At 39.4% G+C, this 19623-nt stretch overlaps 1 protein-coding gene across 4 annotated transcripts in view; it reads left to right on the top strand.

Moving 5' to 3' along the window:
* The window catches only part of ATRNL1 (attractin like 1), a 948738-nt gene that overhangs the window by 573066 nt on the left and 356049 nt on the right, over window positions 1-19623 (top strand). For all 4 annotated transcript variants that reach the window (XM_045024151.1, XM_045024152.1, XM_045024153.1 and 1 more), the window contains exon 26: window positions 13992-14070. In XM_045024151.1, coding sequence (XP_044880086.1) covers window positions 13992-14070 — 79 coding nt within the window. The remainder of the gene's footprint in view (window positions 1-13991; window positions 14071-19623) is intronic.

The following is a 19623-nucleotide window of genomic DNA, read 5'->3' as shown; positions in this document are numbered from 1 at the left end:
AGGAACTGCAGAGAGTTACTAAAGTTCACATCTAGAACTTTATTAGATAGTATGACAGGATTTTTACAAAGGGTTCACTTTCATTTGATATTGCGTTGGTATATAGAATGCAAGCTATGTCTCAGTCTTCCAAACACTTGCAATTAAGCTTTATTTGCTGACCTACTCTATATCAACATTTTCATTTTAGTTTGATGCTGAACTATGTCTAGATAATAGATCATTCATATATACTTTACCATAGTGGTCTCCTGACAGGGCCCATAGCAGTTAAGGCAGGATTATGACTTCATATATATGAAGTGATTCATGCGTACATATATAGATTTTCATATCTGTGTTTATTTTATATTTTATATTTATAAAATGCACCCCTTCACATGTCTCAGGGCACTTTCACATAATCTAATGAAAACATACATGAACTCTTTTTCATAACCATACTCCTGTAAATAACCAATTTCCCACTCAGACATATCTTTACCTCCTTCTGACCCTCAGGTAAATATCTGAAAGAAGAGACGAGCATTTCATAGATAAACTTCTTTTTAATGTTATTAGAAAAATGAAGGCTAGTGGAAATTTGCATCTTTCTGGAAGACTTTAACTTCCCACATATAGATTGAAGAACAAATGCTACTAATAATGGTAGGTCCCGGTTATGATAGCCTAAGATTTTTCGCTAAATAATCACTGAACCAACAAGAGCTGCTGCTGTTTGCTGTTTTAGACTTGGTTTGTGAGGACATTAGAGAAGAGGTGAGGACATTATAGAAGAGGTGTTGTAGAAAATAACTTTGTATCAAGTGATTATGAGCTGATTCTGTTTAAATCAAATGGAAGGACCATGAAAAACAGGTCAGTAATTAAGGAAAGACAAATATTGAGAAATTAAGGGAACTAGTTAGTGATGTCAGGAGAACTAGGACTTAAATGTGTTGAAAGCTTGGAATTTCTTTAAGTCAAAGGTGCAAAAACTATCTAGGATTTGCATCCCAAGAAAAGGAAAAAATACCTTAGGGAAGAGCTCCAGACCTAACTTGATGAATAAGTACTGCAAAAATGATATTGGGAGTAAGCAGAGAGCATGCTAGGAATTAAAACAGTGATTGATCAGCTATGAATGCTCTTCATTCTTGGAGGTCAGCAAATGTAGGGATAAAGTGAGAATTGGTAAAAAGTCAAGATGAGTTTGTTTTAATTTCCTTTCTAAAGTCTATCTCTGTAAGAGGTTCTTTACACATATAAATAAAAAGAGAACAAGAAAAAAGACAGTGGGCTGCTATACAGCAAGGATGGGGTAGAAGTGAATATTTTGTCCCAGTAATCTGAAAGGATGATGATGTAAAACAAGTGAGTAAATGCAGAATGGAAATGAGTGTATAGAAATGGAAAGAAAGAAAGAAAGAATTTCTGCTATAATCTGGGGGCTTATCAGTTGGAAGTGACAGAGGAGGAGAAAGATTTGGGTGTATTAATCAATCCACCAATGTGACAAAGCTGTGAAAAAGGCAAATGCAATCCTAGAAAGTATCAGATGAGATAGAGAAGTATTAATGCCACTGTACAAGCCACTAGTAAGATTTCATCTGGAATCCAGTGTACAATTCTGGTCATCCATGCTCAAGAAAAATTAATTCAAACTGGAACAGGTACGGAGAAGGGCTATTAAGCTCTCCATTCCCCGATCATCATTTCGTATGAGACGAAATGAAGAGTGATTGGCTAGTTTAGCCCAGCAAAACAAAAGCTGAGAGGGGATATGATTTTTCTCCATAAGTACATTTTGGGATAAACATCCAGGGAGACACAAGAGCAGTTTAGCTAACGAACAGTGTTGGCACAAGAACAAATGAGTATAAACTGGTCATGAATAAATTTAAACTGAAATTAGAAGGAGGTTCTAGCCATCAGGTGAGTGAGGTTCTGAAACAACCTTCCAATAAGAGTAGTCAGGCTAAGCAAGCTAACTAGCTTTAAGATGAAGCTTGAAAAGTATATGAACAGAATTGCCTGTGACATCAGAGCATTAGACTTGATGACTAAGGAGGTCCCTTCCAGGTCTATGTTCCTGTTTTCATTGCACCAAAGGCCAATAAGCTTGGTCTGTGTTGGACCAGCTGTGAGATACAATTTCAGTCCATTATAGCAGTTGGGGGTGGGGGCGGGATTACATTGATTAAACTCTTTTTCTACATTTTTAAATGTATTGACAAACACTAGGCTTATACAAAGATGTAAAGGTAGCTCTCTCCTAATGAATTGCCCCAATATTAAATTTAAGATGTTTCATTTTAAAAGTGCAATTTACAATCACTGATAGTAAAATATAAGTGGTAACTGATATACATTAATAATTTGGCCTACACTCAAAATGAGTTCTAGACTATGCTGTTAGTTTTGCATTCAACATTTAGATTAAGATGTTTATCTGAAAGCATTATTGATGTCTTAGTTTATTTTACTTGTGTTTTTCTCTGTACCAGCACAACTGCCAATTTAAGTTTTTAACAATCTTATTAAATGCTTTCCTGCTGAGCTTTATTAAACTATGTTTCCAGTAGTATTCCTTTTTTTAAGGTTTATTACCCTCTTCTCCATATATTTTTCTTCTTTTCTCCAACAAGGAAGCTTAAAGTATCTTCCTAAGATACTTATCACGAGTTGTTTGCTTTTCATTATGCTTAGTAGTGATGTAAACTTCTAAAACTATGGTCCAGATCTTCACCTAATACTGAGAAGCACACAGCGCTGCCCAGATGAAAAGTTGTCCTTTGTACTTCTTCCATCTTGGGTCTGTATTCTAGCATGGATTACAGCAGCCTAAATACTATTCTAACTCATGTCAGCTGCCAGTGGCCTTAAAGTGCTGATAAGGCAGTCAGGGATTTCCAGGGCTTAAGAATCCCCTTTCCTTCAGATATTACCTCTACTCAAGCTCCCTTTCAGTGCTGGTGGAGTTGTACCACAGCATAAAATAGCCTTAAAGCTTGTCCCAGGAGAAACACTTAGTGTAGCCACTGTGCCAGCTTTATGCCACCAGAAGATTTCCCCCACCCCCATTCATTAGGGTGATTTTTCTAGGCCAACTACGCTGGATTAGGGCTGTTTTGGATTGGTAGTGTAAAACAGCTGCTCTGTAGAGGAAAAACTAAATCTTTGTATGTAATCTGGATATGTAAGTAGACATATACAGTACTTTCATGTTGAAGTTCCGAACTGCTGGATGAATGGGAGTTTACCAGTTCCTGCATTGTGCTGCTTCACTCCAGTTATTTTGGCCATAATGTGGAGAAAACATGCCCTTTAGTTACTTCATCATAGTTTGCCAAATTATGGTAATTACTGTATTAATGCATTAATGAATGTATGCTTATAAATTAGAGGCAAGATTCGCTATTGACATCAGTTCTTCTGGGAAGAATGGAAGTGTTCTAATGGAAATCATTTATATCATTATATAAATTTTTAAAATCTCTGAATAATTCTATGTGTTTTTTATTAGATTTAACAAACATAAAGAGCATTATTATGTACACCTTTACTTCTGCAGGTTGCATATATGTTAGTATTTGTAGTTCAAGTGGCCTCTGATATTCATACTTGTGGGATCAAGACTGGAGCTTCCAGAACCTTCTGGAAAGCAGTGTCTGTTGGTGACACTTACTTCACCATCCCTTTCTCATCCTGGAGGGTTCCTAGGATATTAAAGAGGGAGTGGCCCCAACTGCCCCTCAGTTCCTTCTAACTGCTGGAGGTGTAGCAAGCTCTGATCACACACATTGTCCTCGATGCTTTCCTGGTCAGTTTTTTTTTTTAAATTCTCTTCCCCCCCTTCTCCCTATCCATTTTGGGGGAAATTTTGTTGATAGTTTGCCAGTTAGTTAATGAGGTCATAATTTTAAAAGAAAAAAAGAAGATGAGCATGGGCACTGTCTGGATCCACAGGAGTGGAAGAGGCAACTCAGAAACCCCTATTAATGGAGGACGCTCTTCAGGCCTATTCAGCCAAACTGGCACTGAATAAATCCAGCATCAGATTGAGGAGCCAGTTATTGTTAAGGTCCCTACATTTGTCAGATTGAACTAGGAAACCTATCTCTATGCCTAAAGTGACTCGCTGGCCCATGGATCCAGCTTCCCTATGATCCAGATCTGCAAAGCCAGGAATCCTGCTACTCAGATTGGGATCTAGCAGTCAGCTATGAATCCTGGGCTGCAAAACCCACATCCTCCTCTGATAGCCGAGCAGGGATCAAGGAGCTGCAAAACCCATATTTGGATCCACAACAAGACATGGATTGAGATCTTTTTTTAAAAAAAGGGAGGGAGAGGGAGATAGGGAGGGGCAGAAGGGAGTAGGGACGAGTATGAATCTGGATCCAAAGCCAAAAACCAAGCCTACATCTGGATCTTGCTGCCGAATATCTGGATCTTGCAGTACTCGAGCCTAGATCAAGATTTGACAGCCCAGCATGAAGGACTCCCAAGCACACTTGTCAAGAAGTGATCCAATGTCTTATCTTCAGGGAACGATATTATATTGACAGACTATTTGTACTCAGCATTGCAAGTGCTCTATCAAGGGCTCTTGCATTATATTTTTTTCCACAAGTGAGGTAAATAGCAGCTAAGTCTCTTTCCCAACATGGATAATGGGCTTGTCTGAGATTCTTATCCAAAGACAAGGAAGATGTAACATCAGTATTGCAAGCCTTTCCTCCACCAAAAAACGAGAACTTTTCTCTGTGTTGCCCCTGATTCTTTTGAGGGCTTTCAAACATTGGTCCACTTGATACCAAGTTGCTGTCACTAGGCATGGTTAGAGATGGGAGAATCTGCCATTAAATATCATGTGTCCGATATTAAAGTCCTGTTTTTTAAACTACTGGTCTTTTGTCTCAGACATCAGGTGGGAGTCTCCATCCAGGTTCAAAGTTTCTCTGGCTGACAGTTGACTGGTTTGTGAGTGTTATTCTGAGATCTAAAAGATCCTGTTAAAAAGCCGAAGTCTTTGATCAGTCACACCTACTCTGTGAATTGAAAGATATTTCCCCATCTGCATCATTTCTAAGCAAGAAGACCATGAGTTTAGACTATTTTACACTTCAGATACTACCAACAAAAAAAAATCCTACCCAAAAGCCTCTTTGACATCTGCCAAGAGAGATTTGGTTGCTATCTCTGTTCCAACCTCTACACACATTGTCACCCCTTTCTCACTTTGGAATAACCTTATTTAAGATAGGATTGCTCTGTATACTTCTAGAATTGCTGGGGGTAGTTACTTTGCTGTGACAGCTGCAGAAGATGTGATTAAATTATCCATTGCAGTGCCTGGCATGTGCTGCCAACTCTGCAGAAGAATAGGTTAATTTATCTCACCCTAAGGGTGTCCTCTTCTAGAAAGAACCAGGGGATTGTCATTTTATCCTCGTGAACCTCATAGGCTTCCATTTAACAATTGGCCAGATTGTTCTCTTTGTGTTATATCTCTATGAACATGCCATTTTTGATAGACTAGAGCAGTGATATTCCTACCTCAGTGGTTCAGAGCCAAATTAGCTATCAACATTACCCAAGGAACCACAGTAGTTTCATCAATATAGCCCAAAAGAGCTACATTCATTGTTTCATATATATGAAAAATGACTGACCAAGTATTATTATTTTATTCACCAACAATTGGGTAATAACACAGCAAAAGCATCCTATTGGTTAATAACTTAGATTGGTTAATAATTAAATCACACAGTGTTTTAACATGTGCTGCAGACAGCCACAGGAGACACATTAAAGAGCCACATGCAGTTTACAAGCCTCAGTCTGAGTTATCAGTAGCTTAGCGCATTGCTGGGATACAAGCCTAATGACTAACTCCTTTATGTTGCATTCTCACAGAGCACGTGGTCCTGTCTACCTCCTAACTATGTAAAGATGTCTGAACTTCCCGGCTCTTACAAATGACCAGCTTGTATGTGTGTCCATGAGCCTCAGATTCAGGGAGGCAGATATCATGTATTCAGATAACTTTGTTGTTGTTTATATGGGGCCAAAACTTGTGTACAAGTTTCCAAACCTTTGGAGAGATGGAGATGAAACTAGAGGAGCCAGTCTGTCCTGGTGCAAACATTGTTTACGCAAACACATTATGTTTCACATATATGACTTGGCAGGGTCAACCTTCTGAAACTTGAGGGGAGGGATAGCTCAGTGGTTTGAGCATTGGCCTGCTAAACCCAGGGTTGTAAGTTCACTCCTTGAGGGGGCCATTTAGGGAACTGGGGTAAAAATCTGGGGATTGGTCCTGCCTTGAGCAGGGGGTTGGACTAGATGACCTCCTGAGGTCCCTTCCAACTCTAATATTCTATGAATTTGTCAGAGTCCTCATGCAGCTTCCATGGCATACCCACACTGTCTTCATCACACCATATTGCAGCTATATATGTTTTGAGCAACAACAAAATATTTCCCTTATTAAGACTTGTTTTGGGAGAGTGATAAGTTCAGTCACCTCTATTCACTCTTGAAAGTCCTCCAGAGCTGATGCTTGTTTTGGCAGTTCTGCTCTTCTTTTTGACCTCGAACTCCTCAACCCATCTTCCTGGGGGCTATCCTGCTCACTAAATTCCCAGGAATGGGTGTATGCCAAGACTCCTTAAAGAAGAAATGAAGGTTACTACCTGTAACCAAAGTTCTTCAAGATGAGTCTCTGCATATTCATGTTCTCTGCCAATCTTCTCCACTTATGCAGAGGCTTAGGTTAGGAATTCCCAAATTAATAGAAAGAACTAAAAGGCAGTTGGGGCCACTCCCCCTTTTATACCCTCAGCACCATCCAAAATAGGGAAATAAATTATTAGGGAATGGCCCCAATGGACACGGCTGTCCAGAAAGTTGCAGAAGCTCACTTCGGGTGTCTTGATTCCACAATTATGAGAATATGCAGAGGCTCGTATTGAAGAACTTTGATTATAGATAAGTAATCTTCATTTCTATATTAATTGCTGTTTTCACTGTTATTACTATTTGTTATTTGTTCCAACAATGTGATGAGGAGCATTGCCTAGTGGTCAGGCTTAGGCCCTTTGACTTGCAGAGGGGGTTTTGGGAGGGGAACCCAGGCCCTCCCACTCCATTGGATTCCAGCCAAGGGCTCTGTGAGGATGGCAAAAGGATCTGCCATCCAGGAATGTCTTAAGGCTGCCCTATCTGGGCTACTTCCTACCATCCCTCTATTGTCCAAAGTTTGCAGTCTGTACAGGAAAATTTGAAGTAGGTCTTCTCATCACATGGCACCTCTTTGTGACTGGGCATAAGAACATAAGAATGGCCGTACCGGGTCAGACCAAAGGTCCATCTAGCCCAGTATCTGTCTACCAACAGTGGCCAATGCCAGGTGCCCCAGAAGGAGTGAACCTAACAGGCAATGATCAAGTGATCTCTCTTCTGCCATCCATCTCCATCCTCTGATGAACGGAGGCTAGGGACACCATTCTTACCCATCCTAGCTAATAGCCATTTATGGACTTAGCCACCATGAATTTATCCAGTCCCCTTTTAAACATTGTTATAGTCCTAGCCTTCACAACCTCCTCAGGTAAGGAGTTCCACAAGTTGACTGTGCGCTGCGTGAAGAAGAACTTCCTTTTATTTGTTTTAAACCTGCTGCCTATTAATTTCATTTGGTGACCCCTAATGGTGTGGTAACTCTCCCCCTCTTGGAGTGGCAGCTTCCTTTGGTACTTTGGCCCTTCAGCCATGTTAGTTCAGAGTCTCTTCTCTGCAGGGGTAGTCCATAAACCAAACACAGGGAGTCAACACAAATAAATTGGGTGAGTAAGTGCAAGGGGGAAATGCTTCCCTCTCAGGGTCTATCAGAAGCCGGTCCTCCCTTTCCTCAGGTAGGGACCTTCAGGCAGTTGTGGGCAGGAGAGATCCCACCTTCACTCAGTCCTTTCTTAGGAGCTGCAAGGTAAAGGTCCTTTCTCTTCCCTGGCCTGCCCACAAGTGAGCTGTTCGGCTCCCTTTTAACTCTTCTCCAGCCTGTGCATCTCTTGCAGGGTGGTGGTGGGGGGTGGTGATGGGAGGCACTGGCTTAGCCCAGAGCAGCTCATTAACCTCTTGTTCTCCAATGTGGGATTTATATACCCCATCACAGTTGTATAAGACACAAAGATAAAGGATAAAAGTTTCAAAAATAAGTCCCATTTTTAAACATTAGTCACTTTAGGGCTAAATTTGTAATGGTTTTTAGGTGCCTAAAAAGGCAGATAGGTGCCTAGTGTCCTATGTATCAACTCCTATGGGAGTTAGGCACTTCAGCACTTTTGAAAATCCTACTTTGTGCCTATCTGCACCTTTTGGCTCCTAAATACTTCTAAAACCTGGCCTAATTTCCAACTATTTTCAATGAGATTTAGGATCCTAAGACCCACATCCTCAAAAGTATTAGGCATCTAACTGCCATTGATTTCAATTGGAATTAGGCACCTAAAAATCTTTGAGGATATGGGCCTAAGTGCTGAAGTCACTTTTGAAAATGGGACTTAAGATCCTAAATCCTGTAGGCAGTTTTGGAAAAAAAATATTGAAAAGCACGGGACATAGTCCCTGTCCCACAGAACTTACAAATATTAGTAGAGCCACAGAGAAGGCTGGGAAATAGAAAAGAGGAGAAAGTCGGGTTGGGGGGAAGAGAAGAGGTCATTTGTTGGGTTGTTTTTTGGCTTTTTTGAACTCCGTAGTGGTGGGCATGTAAGAAGTTTTGAGGAGCAACTTATATGATTTTAATAAGACTACTCACATAAGGAATACTGATGTGAATATAATGGTTTTCAGGATTGCTCCCAAAAATAGCATTATAGTACTTTACATCTGGATAAGAAGAATTCTCCATATAATTAGTTTTAAATGAACTTGAAGGATGTTGCTTAACTTGTGTGATTTCACTTAAGACAAATTAATAAATACAAATTAACTTTTAAAGGAATTTTGATTGCACTTGCATTTTTAAATGTCATAGTTTATTTTAGATTGTATGCCCCATATTCAGACCCTATTTGCATTTTCTGGTTAAGTGGAAGCTCTGAGGATTTTTCTGCTGCTGTTATGATACTAGCAGAACAGAATTGGGAGCTGTGAAGCAGCATCGCAGCTGCAGGTAAATTAATTCTTCCTCTCAGTCGCCCATCTCTAAGGGTCCAGTTAGAGATACTGTAGAGCAACAAGTATGGATGAGGGGGAAATAATGATCAGCTGATGTGGTGTGGGCAAGACAAATCTGAATCAAGGTCGTGGCAAATAAATCTAGGTTGATATGAATGAGGAATGATCTAAGGGAAGGGCAGTGATAAACTCTCAGCTGCTGAAGAGCAGGCGTTAGCAGGCTGGTTACCGAGGAGGACATGAATTGAATATAGGGTTACAAGCAGCAAGTGCATGGACCCTGATTGACAACTAGCAAGATTAAAAGGAGGTCCTTTAATCATCTGAGTGGTTGTGGTATATGGGCTTCAGAGCTGATGTGTTTCCATGGCTGTGGTGGCAGCAGAATCTCTCCATCAAACACCATTGGGATTCCTTAGACTCTCCTAACTTTTGCCAGGACTTTCTTTCCTTGCCCCACCCACCACACTGTTATCAGCTGAGACTTACTCATCCCACTTCATCATCAGAGTCCCCTGTCTCCCAGCCCCTGTACTTTCCCAATTCCACAACCAAAATACTTTATTGTAAAGATCGCTAATTGTAAAACATACACTTTTCTCATCGCTGTCATCACAAATAGCTGATCAGTTGTACTTCATCCTGGCCTAAATCTGGTCTGTTTCTCTGCAAGCACTGTTTCCATGTCCCTCTTCATTCTCTTCTGCAATAACTTGATGAATACTTTTCCTGGCACACTCAATAAGCTAATTCCTCTGTAATACTTGCACTTACTCTTATCTCCTTTTTTTTTTAAAGATCAGTACTATTAATGCTTTCCCCCATTCACTCTGCACTTGCTCTTTACTTGTAAATCTTGCTGAATAGTTTGTGCATAACCTTTACCATGTGACCCTCGCCTGTTTGCAACAGCTTTGCATCTGTTTTGTCATTTCCTGGTACCTTTTTCTTTTTCAAACTTTATTGAGACCTTTACTACTACTACTAAGAATTCCAGATTGTGCTCTCCAATTTTTGTATTGGGAAACTTCTTCAGGATGGTTTCATCTAATATGTACTGCATGGTGTACAGGACTTCAAAATATTCATTCTTTGCTTGTTTGTCCTCGTTCGTCTGTCACCACTGACATCTTCAATACATATGTCCCTCACAATTCTCTTATCTTGTGATAAAACCCTTGTGTTGCAATTCTCTTTCTGTATCCTTCTGCTTCTTTACATTGTTTATTTATCCAGTTATCTGTGTCTTTCTTTGTTTTCTCTCTCTGGCCAACCCATTGTACTCAGCTAATAGACTTGCAGCTTCCTACACTTGTCACTCAACTGCAGCACTTAATCTGTTGTCCATCTTGGTTTCTTTGAGTTGACCTCATACCCCAAAATGTGTTCAGCCGCTCCTATAATCTAATTTTTTAAACTGTTTCATGTCTCTTCAACATTCATTTCTTCTCTCACCAGAGTTGTGATGTTTCTCCACTAGGCTTCTTTGTTTTCTTTCCTGAAATTTGGCTCTTTCAATTTACCCACACTATAGATCTCATTTCTTTTTCAGTTGCCCTTGGCTTCAACCTCATTGATGCTAACACTCACTTATGATCTATTGATATCAGCCACAAATAATCTGAATGTCAATACACCTGATTTCGATTTGAGATTCACAGTTATGAAGTCTATCATTTCCTTTGTTTGCCCATCAGATGATGTAGAAGTCCACTTCCTCTGCAGCTTTCTTTGTTGAAATAGCATGTTTTTTTATCACAAGGTTGTAAGTTAGGCAGAAATGTAGCTGCCTTTCTCATCTTTTATTTTCTTCATCAAATCGGCCTGTTGCTCCAGCCCAGGAATTCCAGTCCGATACTACTTCCACATTAAAATATTCTATCACCAGTTCATCTTGTCTTGAAACTTTGTGTATTGCTTTCTGTAGATCATGATAAAATATGTCAGTTTTTTCCTCTGGCACTGCTAAGGTTGGCACATGTACTGTTGTGACTGCATCAGATTTGATTCTAAATCTCACCCTCAGCATATGAGGCAATATCAGGTTAAATGCCATAATTGCCTGGCTTTAGCAACAATGCAACTCCATCCTGGTGTCCACCATCTTTTCTTCCTGGTGTCAGTATCCTGTGTTCATCCTGATAGAATTCTCCTTTGCCTTCCCATCTCTTTTTGGCTAAATGAATAATTCCCCCACTCATCTTTTGAACTCTATATCATTATCACAAGTGCTGCAGCCTGGTATAATGTTCTTTCATTTCATATTCCAATTTGTATATTGTTGTGTTTGTTCCAACTGCATACTTTTCCCTCCTGCCTCGGTTTCCAATCGGTGAATGTGGTTCTTGTTTGTGTGGGCACCTGCATTCTTTTGTTTCTCTTTCCAGTCTTCATTCAGTTTCTATGGTCCAGCACTAGCCAAGAGTTCAACCACAACTCCTTGGCTTTGTGGTTGACCAGTGTATTGTACTCCATCTACAACACTGCTCTGAGCTATCAGGGGCGGCTCTAGGGATTTTGCTGCCCCAAGCACGGCAGGCAGGCTGCCTCCGGCAGTTTGCCTGCGGAGGGTCCGCTGGTCCCGCATGCACACCTGCGAGAGGTCCACCGAAGCCGCGGGACCAGCGGACCCTCCGCAGGCAAGCTGCCAACGGCAGCCTGCCTGCTGCCCTCGCGGCAACCGGCAGAGCGTCCCCCCGTGGCTTGCCGCCCCAAGCACACGCTTGGCGTGCTGGGGCCTGGAGCCGCCCCTGTGAGCTATCCACTAGCTTGCTTCAGTATCGTTTCTACCAGTGTTATACTTCGGAAGTTGTTTTGCTGGCTTCACCATAGCAGATTTCATGCACTTGGAGGGCCAGACAGGTTTTCATTAGCAGCCACTAACTACGCTCATAAGGTTTAGCATACCAGCCAAGGCAAGGTCCTGGAGTGAGATGCACACGCAGCTACTAGGAGCCACTAGTGAGAGTTGAGTGAGTCACCATGACCAACTTGCAGGCAAAGTCCATTGATTTTGAAAGTCAGTGGAACTTGGACTACTATGGGTCTTAGCCAACAAACTCAATTACATCCATATATTTAAAGTTAATTAGGCACCAAAGGATGCAGATAAGCACCTGTTGGGATTTTCAGAAGTGCTTAGATGTCTAACTCCTATTGAAACCAATGGGAGTTAGGCATCTATTCTGAAATCCCAATACATTTTTAGGTGCACACATTCTTTTAAAAGTCTGGCCCTTGGACAATGTTGAGAATTTTACCCATTGTATTTGTTTGTTATGTGGACAGGGTAAGATTTTTGAGGTCTTAATTGTTCATTTAATTGCTTGTTAAGTGCTTGTGTTTTGTAAACAATGTGGTAGGTAAATATATTTTTCCCTTTGCAATCTTTTTTTTTTTTAAGCAAGGTTGTTTATTTTTCTTGGTTTTGGAATAAAATGAGATATACTTTAAAGAAATCATGAGTAAAATTAGTAAATCTGAAGAATGTTTAGCATAGAATCAGAGACATCTTTTAATTTTAATGGTGTCAGTTATGTTTGACCAGTTTGAAATGTTTGGTTTGTATTTCTCCAACATGGAAATATATCCTCAACAATAATGCAAACTAAAGTTTTAGATAAAATCCTGAAGTCTGTGTAGTCATATATGCCTGAGCATGCCACATGCATTTTAACATTTTTAAAATTTCTCTTTGCACTTAAAAAAGAAGAGAATAAAAGATGGACATTTGAATTTCTGCTTAGAAATTTTATTTAATTTAACCTTCCTTTCATTTATAATACCAATTCCTCAAATGTATACTTCTTTTAATGAAAGCATGTCATTCTAAGTTATTTGTACTTGTGTTTGTATATGTGTTAACAGGAATAAATCTGTTTTTATTTATTATAATTAAACATGAATACTCATTAAGTTACAGAATGCAGTTTGTTTATAACAGCACACATTCATTATAGACCTTAGAAACAAAACTGTATTTCTTTAGGGGCTGTTTCCTGGGGAAACATGGATAATGAAAAAGAATTCTACAGTATGTCTTTCTCTTCCTCATTAGCACAGCAGATTTGAGAAATCTCTCCTTGTAGTTTATTATGAAAAACTCTGATTACTTATATATAAAAGAAAGAAAACCAAACATTGAAATTCATTGTTTTTGACCAAGAAAAGGTCACACAAAAATGTTAATTAAAATGTTCATCCATGTAATTTCCAAAATACTAGTGTTGATGCTTTTTGTGGCAATTTCTTTGGATCAGGCAATTTCTGATCTTGATCCTGCATGACTAATAAAATCATCTTAAGAACATAAAAACAGCCATACTGGATCAGACCAAATGTCCATCCAGCCCAGTATCCTGTCTTCTGACAGTGTCCAATGCCAGGTGCCCCACAGGGAATGAACAGAACAGGTAATCATCAAGTGATCCATCCCCTGTCGCCCATTCCTAGCTTCTGGCAAACAGAGGCTAGGGACACCATCCCCGTCCATCCTGGCTAATAGCCATTGATGGACCTATCCTCCATGTATTTATCTAGTTCTTTTTTGAATCCTATTGCTGTAGTGGAGAGAGGAACAGTGTTTGGTGGAGATAAGCACAGCCTTCAGGATGTACATCCCCTTCTGACTTGAAAGCTAGGTGATTGACAGCTATCAATCATCATGACCGAGTTCAATTCTCCTTCATTTTTTTGTTTACTACTCCTGCTTTAATGTATTACTGTCAGCCTTGTTTCCCTCACAATGTACATAATTATTTTCCAGAGCAGTTATATAAGGTAATTTGATCTTAATTCTTTTCTTCTTTTTTTTGTAATTGCAGTTGTTTTTTGTCCTTACTGCTGGTGGCTGCTGTCGTTTGGAAGATCAAACAAACCTGTTGGGCTTCTCGACGGAGAGAGGTATCAATAACATTAGGATTACTATGATGGTTTTAAGTATCAGAGGGGTAGCCGTGTTAGTCTAGATCTGTAAAAGCAGCAAAGAATCCTGTGGCACCTTATAGACTAACAGACTTTTGGAGCTGCCACAGGATTCTTTGCTGCTTTTATGATGGTTTTATCTTTCAGAGTGAATTCAGAGCTGCAGGTGAAATTAAAGTAACTCCCTTCAAATACATCATCTTTACTTGCCAGGTTTTTTTTGCTAAGGCAGAACAAGTGAATCTGCTTTCTTTCCCTAGTGTAAGATTATTATTTTGCTGTGGAATATGTTCTCTACTGCTGTCAAAATGAGACAGTGTAGCAGAAAAGTTGATAAATTGCAAGTAATACAATGCCTGATGACACAGTACCTTAATGTACCTTTCCTTGATGCCATTCTTTATTCTCATACTTATTTGTCTTATTTGAATGTAATTAGTATTAAGACTTCATTGTGCTAGGCACTCGTTCAAACACTTCAAAAGGAACAGTCCTGCCCAGAAGAACTCACAGTGTCCTTAGTGCTTGAGTTCATTTTATTGATTTTAAAATTATTGAGGGAAATTCTGGCCCCATTCAAGTCAATAGAAGTTTTACCATTGATTTCAGTGGGGGCCATGATTTCACTCATAAAGTTTTGTATACAAAGTTGCCATATTCTCTGTTGGTGTCAATTGGTATAGCTCTTGGAAAAAATAGCTTGTAATATCCCGTCTTATTTTGTTGAAAAAGCCATTGTTGATGAGGTACAACTCTAGTTTGCATAAATACTTATGCAGTATGACTCCAAAAGCTGAAAAGGGTTTAAGGCACTGATCCTTGCCCTTGAAACAGTTGGTGAAACATTTGTAATGTTAGCAAATATCACTTATTTGACTGGAGTTTAAATTTAAATAAAAAAATAGTTTTTTTCTCTGTGGAATTGATTTATATTATAGTGTCCTGACAGTCTATTAAGTATGAATATGCTGTGAATCAAAATTATTTTTTTCACTGTATATCTACACTGAATTCATGCGTGCTTTAGAAGTATCAGGTAACTAGTTCTTACTGAATTCTTGCAGTGAAATTGTAGCATACTAATACCCAATTATAGCTTTGAACTGATGCAACAAAGAAACTCCTATGCTACTATAGTCATTTTATGATAGGTATTGTCTTATTCGAAGGAACAATATCCAGTAGACTTATCTCAAAGGGCATGTGTTGTGTGTGTGTGTGTATATAACATTACTTGAAAAATACAAAACAAGTTACTTTAAACCATGGTCTTCTATTTAACTTCTTAGTATTCTATTTGATCCTATCTCAATGCTTAATTCTTTCTGAGTAATTCTGTGCAACAATGTATTGTGAAGGAATGCAGCAATTGCTTGATTCTATTTCTAACTTTAATCAGTTTATTTTAATAAGATATTTAAAGATAAGTGAGAAATTCCTGACTTTATAGATTTAGTGCTCTTTGTGTACTTTCTGTGGTTATTCTCCTAGATGTTTGAAAAAATACTATTAGAATGACCCCGAGTGTTCTCTGTAAATCACTTTGACATATTTGTCATCATGGGAAAAGATGATGGAATTCTTAGAAGTGTTCTTTCTTTGATGGCATAAGAAGAGTTTGGTAGCTATAGGAATGTGCATGAACTCATAACTACTGACATATAAGCACAAGCCAAAGGAGCTCTGCCATAAATCAGTTTCATTTACAGAGCAAAACCGGAAATATTTTTTAAACTTGAGCTGGGCTGAATCTTTTTGAGACCCAGTCTGCAATACTATTCCTTGATTTTACTTCAGTTTAACTAAAGAAAATTAGATGTCACTCAGTCCTAAATATTTCATAGTTTGCTATGTTATAACGTGAACAGCTGTTTCTGTATATTTATAATGAGCAAGAAGATAGCCGTTAGAATATTATCATTATATAATTGTAAATATTTAAGAAAATAGCCTTTATTTCCATTTTACCCCATCTCTTTATTTTGAGTGCAACACTTGGATAAGACTGTATTATTTAATGTTTCCCTTTATTTCTGGTTAAGTAGCAGCAGTTTTACTACCCAGCATATCTTTTAGGGTTATGGGATACAAGTGTTACAAGTAAATATACCTGGTACTAAAATATACCTATTTGGATCATTGAGCTTTTCTGCCTCAATCGTTTAGTTTGCAGAACAGAAATGTTTGTTGCCTTTGACTCCTTCTCCAGTATATGATCTGTCTTAGGTCAAGTGCAGAAACTGTATGTGAGTCTGGTTATCACTGGGGAATTCAAGAGTGGAAACGTGAGATGGAGTGCAAGAAAAAAATGAAAATATAATGTTCTATCATCATGAAGTCATTCTGTATTGTGCCAATCTTTTTTCCCCAGAGTAAATGGAGCCTGATCATCATATTGGGGCAAGCTTTATTTCTTGGTAACTTCTTCTTAGTGAATTTCAGCAGGCTATTGACTTGAGTAAATTATTCCTTAAAGGTTTTATGGACTCCTGAAAGGCAGGAGAATTCATTATAAGCAAAAATGCAAAACTGTGACCTGCTTTGTAGCCTGACCTGAACACATGGCTAAATTGGGTCTTCACTGATACCAATTTGAGTTAAGCCTATAGCTCAATCCAGTCACTTTATGCTACATTTGGATTTTGCATTACATAGTAGGAATCTTAACAGATCTTTTCCATTTTTCCCAAAATCTGGATATTTACTTTCCTATTATTTGTACATCCTCACATTGTAGTTACTTTTTTAAACCACCACTGCTTGTTGAGCAGAGGTGTTCACAGATGTACAAAGGTCTTTTACCCAAGGGATAAATTGGAGAGAGTCCAGCGGAGGGCAACAAAAATGATTAGGGGGCTGGAGCACATGACTTATGAGGAGAGGCTGAGGGAACTGGGATTGCTTAGTCTGCAGAAGAGAAGAATGAGGGGGGATTTGATAGCTGCTTTCAATTACCTGAAAGGGGGTTCCAAAGAGGATGGATCTAGACTGTTCTCAGTGGTAGAAGATGACAGAACGAGGAGTAATGGTCTCAAGTTGCAGAGGGGGAGGTTTAGGTTGGATATTAGGAAAAACTTTTTCACTAGTAGGGTGGTGAAGAACTGGAATGGGTTACCTAGGGAGGTAGTGGAATCTCCTTCCTTAGAGGTTTTTAAGGTCAGGCTTGACAAAGCCCTGGCTGGGATGATTTAGTTGGGTTTGGTCCTGCTTTGAGCAGGGGGTTGGACTAGATGACCTCCTGAGGTCCCTTCCAACCCTGAGATTCTATGATTCTATGATTACATTAAATGTAGAACCTAGCAACTTGTATGAGAAATTCAAAATGATTCCTTCCACTGTGCATTACATAGCGTTTTTCAACATTTAATCTTATTTCCTGTTATGTTGCCCATTCATCTCGCTTTGTTAAGGTTCTCTAAAATTTCTCAGTCTGAACACAAACTTACAAGGGTTAGTCATCTGCAAATTTTTCCAGCTCCCTGTTCCAGATCATTAATAGAGATTATTAATACAGATGGTAAATGAATTACTTTTAGAATGGAATCATTCTGCATAAAATGGACAGATACCTACATCTTATCCTCTCATCCTTTGCCATTCATTGAGAATGATCACTTTTCCAGATTATTAATAAATATATTAAAATTTTGCAATGTTGAAAGACCATTTATTCCTATGGGTTTTTTGGTCTATTGGTCAGTTTCTTAATCCATGACACCACTGTACTTCTCATCTCTCGTCTGCCTAGGTTCCTGTCTCTTGTGATGTACTTTGGCAAAGGCTTTTTGAACATCTGTATAAATTCTATTTGATTCTTCCATTATACTTTGACTTCTTGTTGAAGAGAGCTCCCTCTCTTCTTCTCTTCTGCCCTCTGAAAAGGCAAGCAATAGCAGATTCCATCTCTCACCATCAAACCTATTCACCAAGTGCATTGCAAGAAAAAGTAAAGTCTCTTTCCTTTATTTCATGGTTCCCAAAAGATCAATGGAGCGTTGAGCAAGAGAACATGAACAACTATTTAACAGCCATCACCTTAGCTAAATACAATAGATCAGCAACATTACCTATGCATGGCTGTATGAAAGGCTGTGTAGAACAGTGAAATGCTCAGCTCATGGAACTTGATCCTGAGAAATAATGACATGGTATATTAACAGACTTTCTCACACAATTAAGAACCTTACAGCGTTATTCTGTTGGACAGTGTTCTGGTTGTGGAGTATTGAAACCACCCTGGAGGAACAAGGATCAAGTTTGTGGGTGTTAAAACAGAAATCTTCCTTCACTGATCAGAGTAAAATTTACAAACACACAGGGAAAATTTACTTAGGAGTTTCTGACAGATTCCTGGGGTACAATCTTGAACTGTGGGACTGCTGAACCCCCTTAACTTTTCACCCTGGGCTGTCTCTTACGATGCTTTCTTAGTGACAAGCAGCAAACCTCTCCAGGTGCTGTGATCACTCAGTCAGCAGCATGCAGAGACACACCCAACTAAGTTGCATGAATTCTCTCTAAGCCACTCATAAATCATACACAGCAAAAGACCAGCAAATCCCCCCAGCCTTGCACCCTGGATATATTTGGTCTTACACTGCTCAAGACCCTCTTGAGCAATGCAAGCTCATTAATTAGTTTGCCACTTCATCAAAGGATAGTGCACATGCACCAGTCTTTGTAATTTGAGCAGATTCCCCAAGCATTTTAGACAAACTCACTGGTAAAGATAAAACATTAAAATAAGTTTATTAATTACAGAAAGATAGAATGTAAGTGATTATAAATGGTAGGCATAAAGGTCAAAGAAATAAAAAGTAAATACACATTCTAAATCGTAAACTTTATCAGGCTCAGTAAGATCGGAAACAAACAGTTTTTCTCACTCCACTGGATGTTGCAGGCAGGTTGCAATTCTTAATAGACGGGCTGAATTCCCTTCTCAGCCTGGGGCCAATCTCCCCAGTTCAAAGTCTTTGTCTTTCCAGGATTTTTGTTGCCTTCAGAGTAGGTGGGGGAGGAGAAAGGTGGCCTCATGACGCCACTGTTCCTTATTTTATACTCTCAATTCATGTCCCTGGAAAAATGCTGGTCCAGACATATCCTGGTGGGCCTTGCTGAATAAGAGAATTGAGCAATCTCCATTGTGTGGTGCTTGCACAACTGTTTCTTATTGAATTGTAAATCTCTTGTATACAATTCCCCTGCTGGTCAATGGTTGGTGATGGTTGTTTAAAGCTCAACCGGCCTCAGGGTTCTATCACAGCCATTCCAGGAAAGGAGCAGTGGTGAGGTCCTCCAAGTAGCCTAGAATGGTTGCAAGGAAGCAACCAATCAGAGGGGCAGCTGGAATGGCCAATCATGGACCAAGAGGGCCATATAAAAGGAGCCGTAGAACAGAGCAGTAGTTAGTTGCTGCTTGGAGCTAGAGAAAAAAGGACTTTGTCCCTGGATGGAAGAGAAACAGAACCAAAGACAGTCTGCTGGCAGGGACTGGGGAAGTGAGAGGCTCCTGGCTGGCTACTAGGACTG

This window comes from Mauremys mutica, chromosome 7 (assembly GCF_020497125.1).
Source record: "Mauremys mutica isolate MM-2020 ecotype Southern chromosome 7, ASM2049712v1, whole genome shotgun sequence".
NCBI lineage: Eukaryota > Metazoa > Chordata > Testudines > Geoemydidae > Mauremys > Mauremys mutica.
The sequence above is the reverse complement of the archived record's forward strand: the minus strand, read 5'-3'. Positions and strand labels throughout refer to the sequence as shown.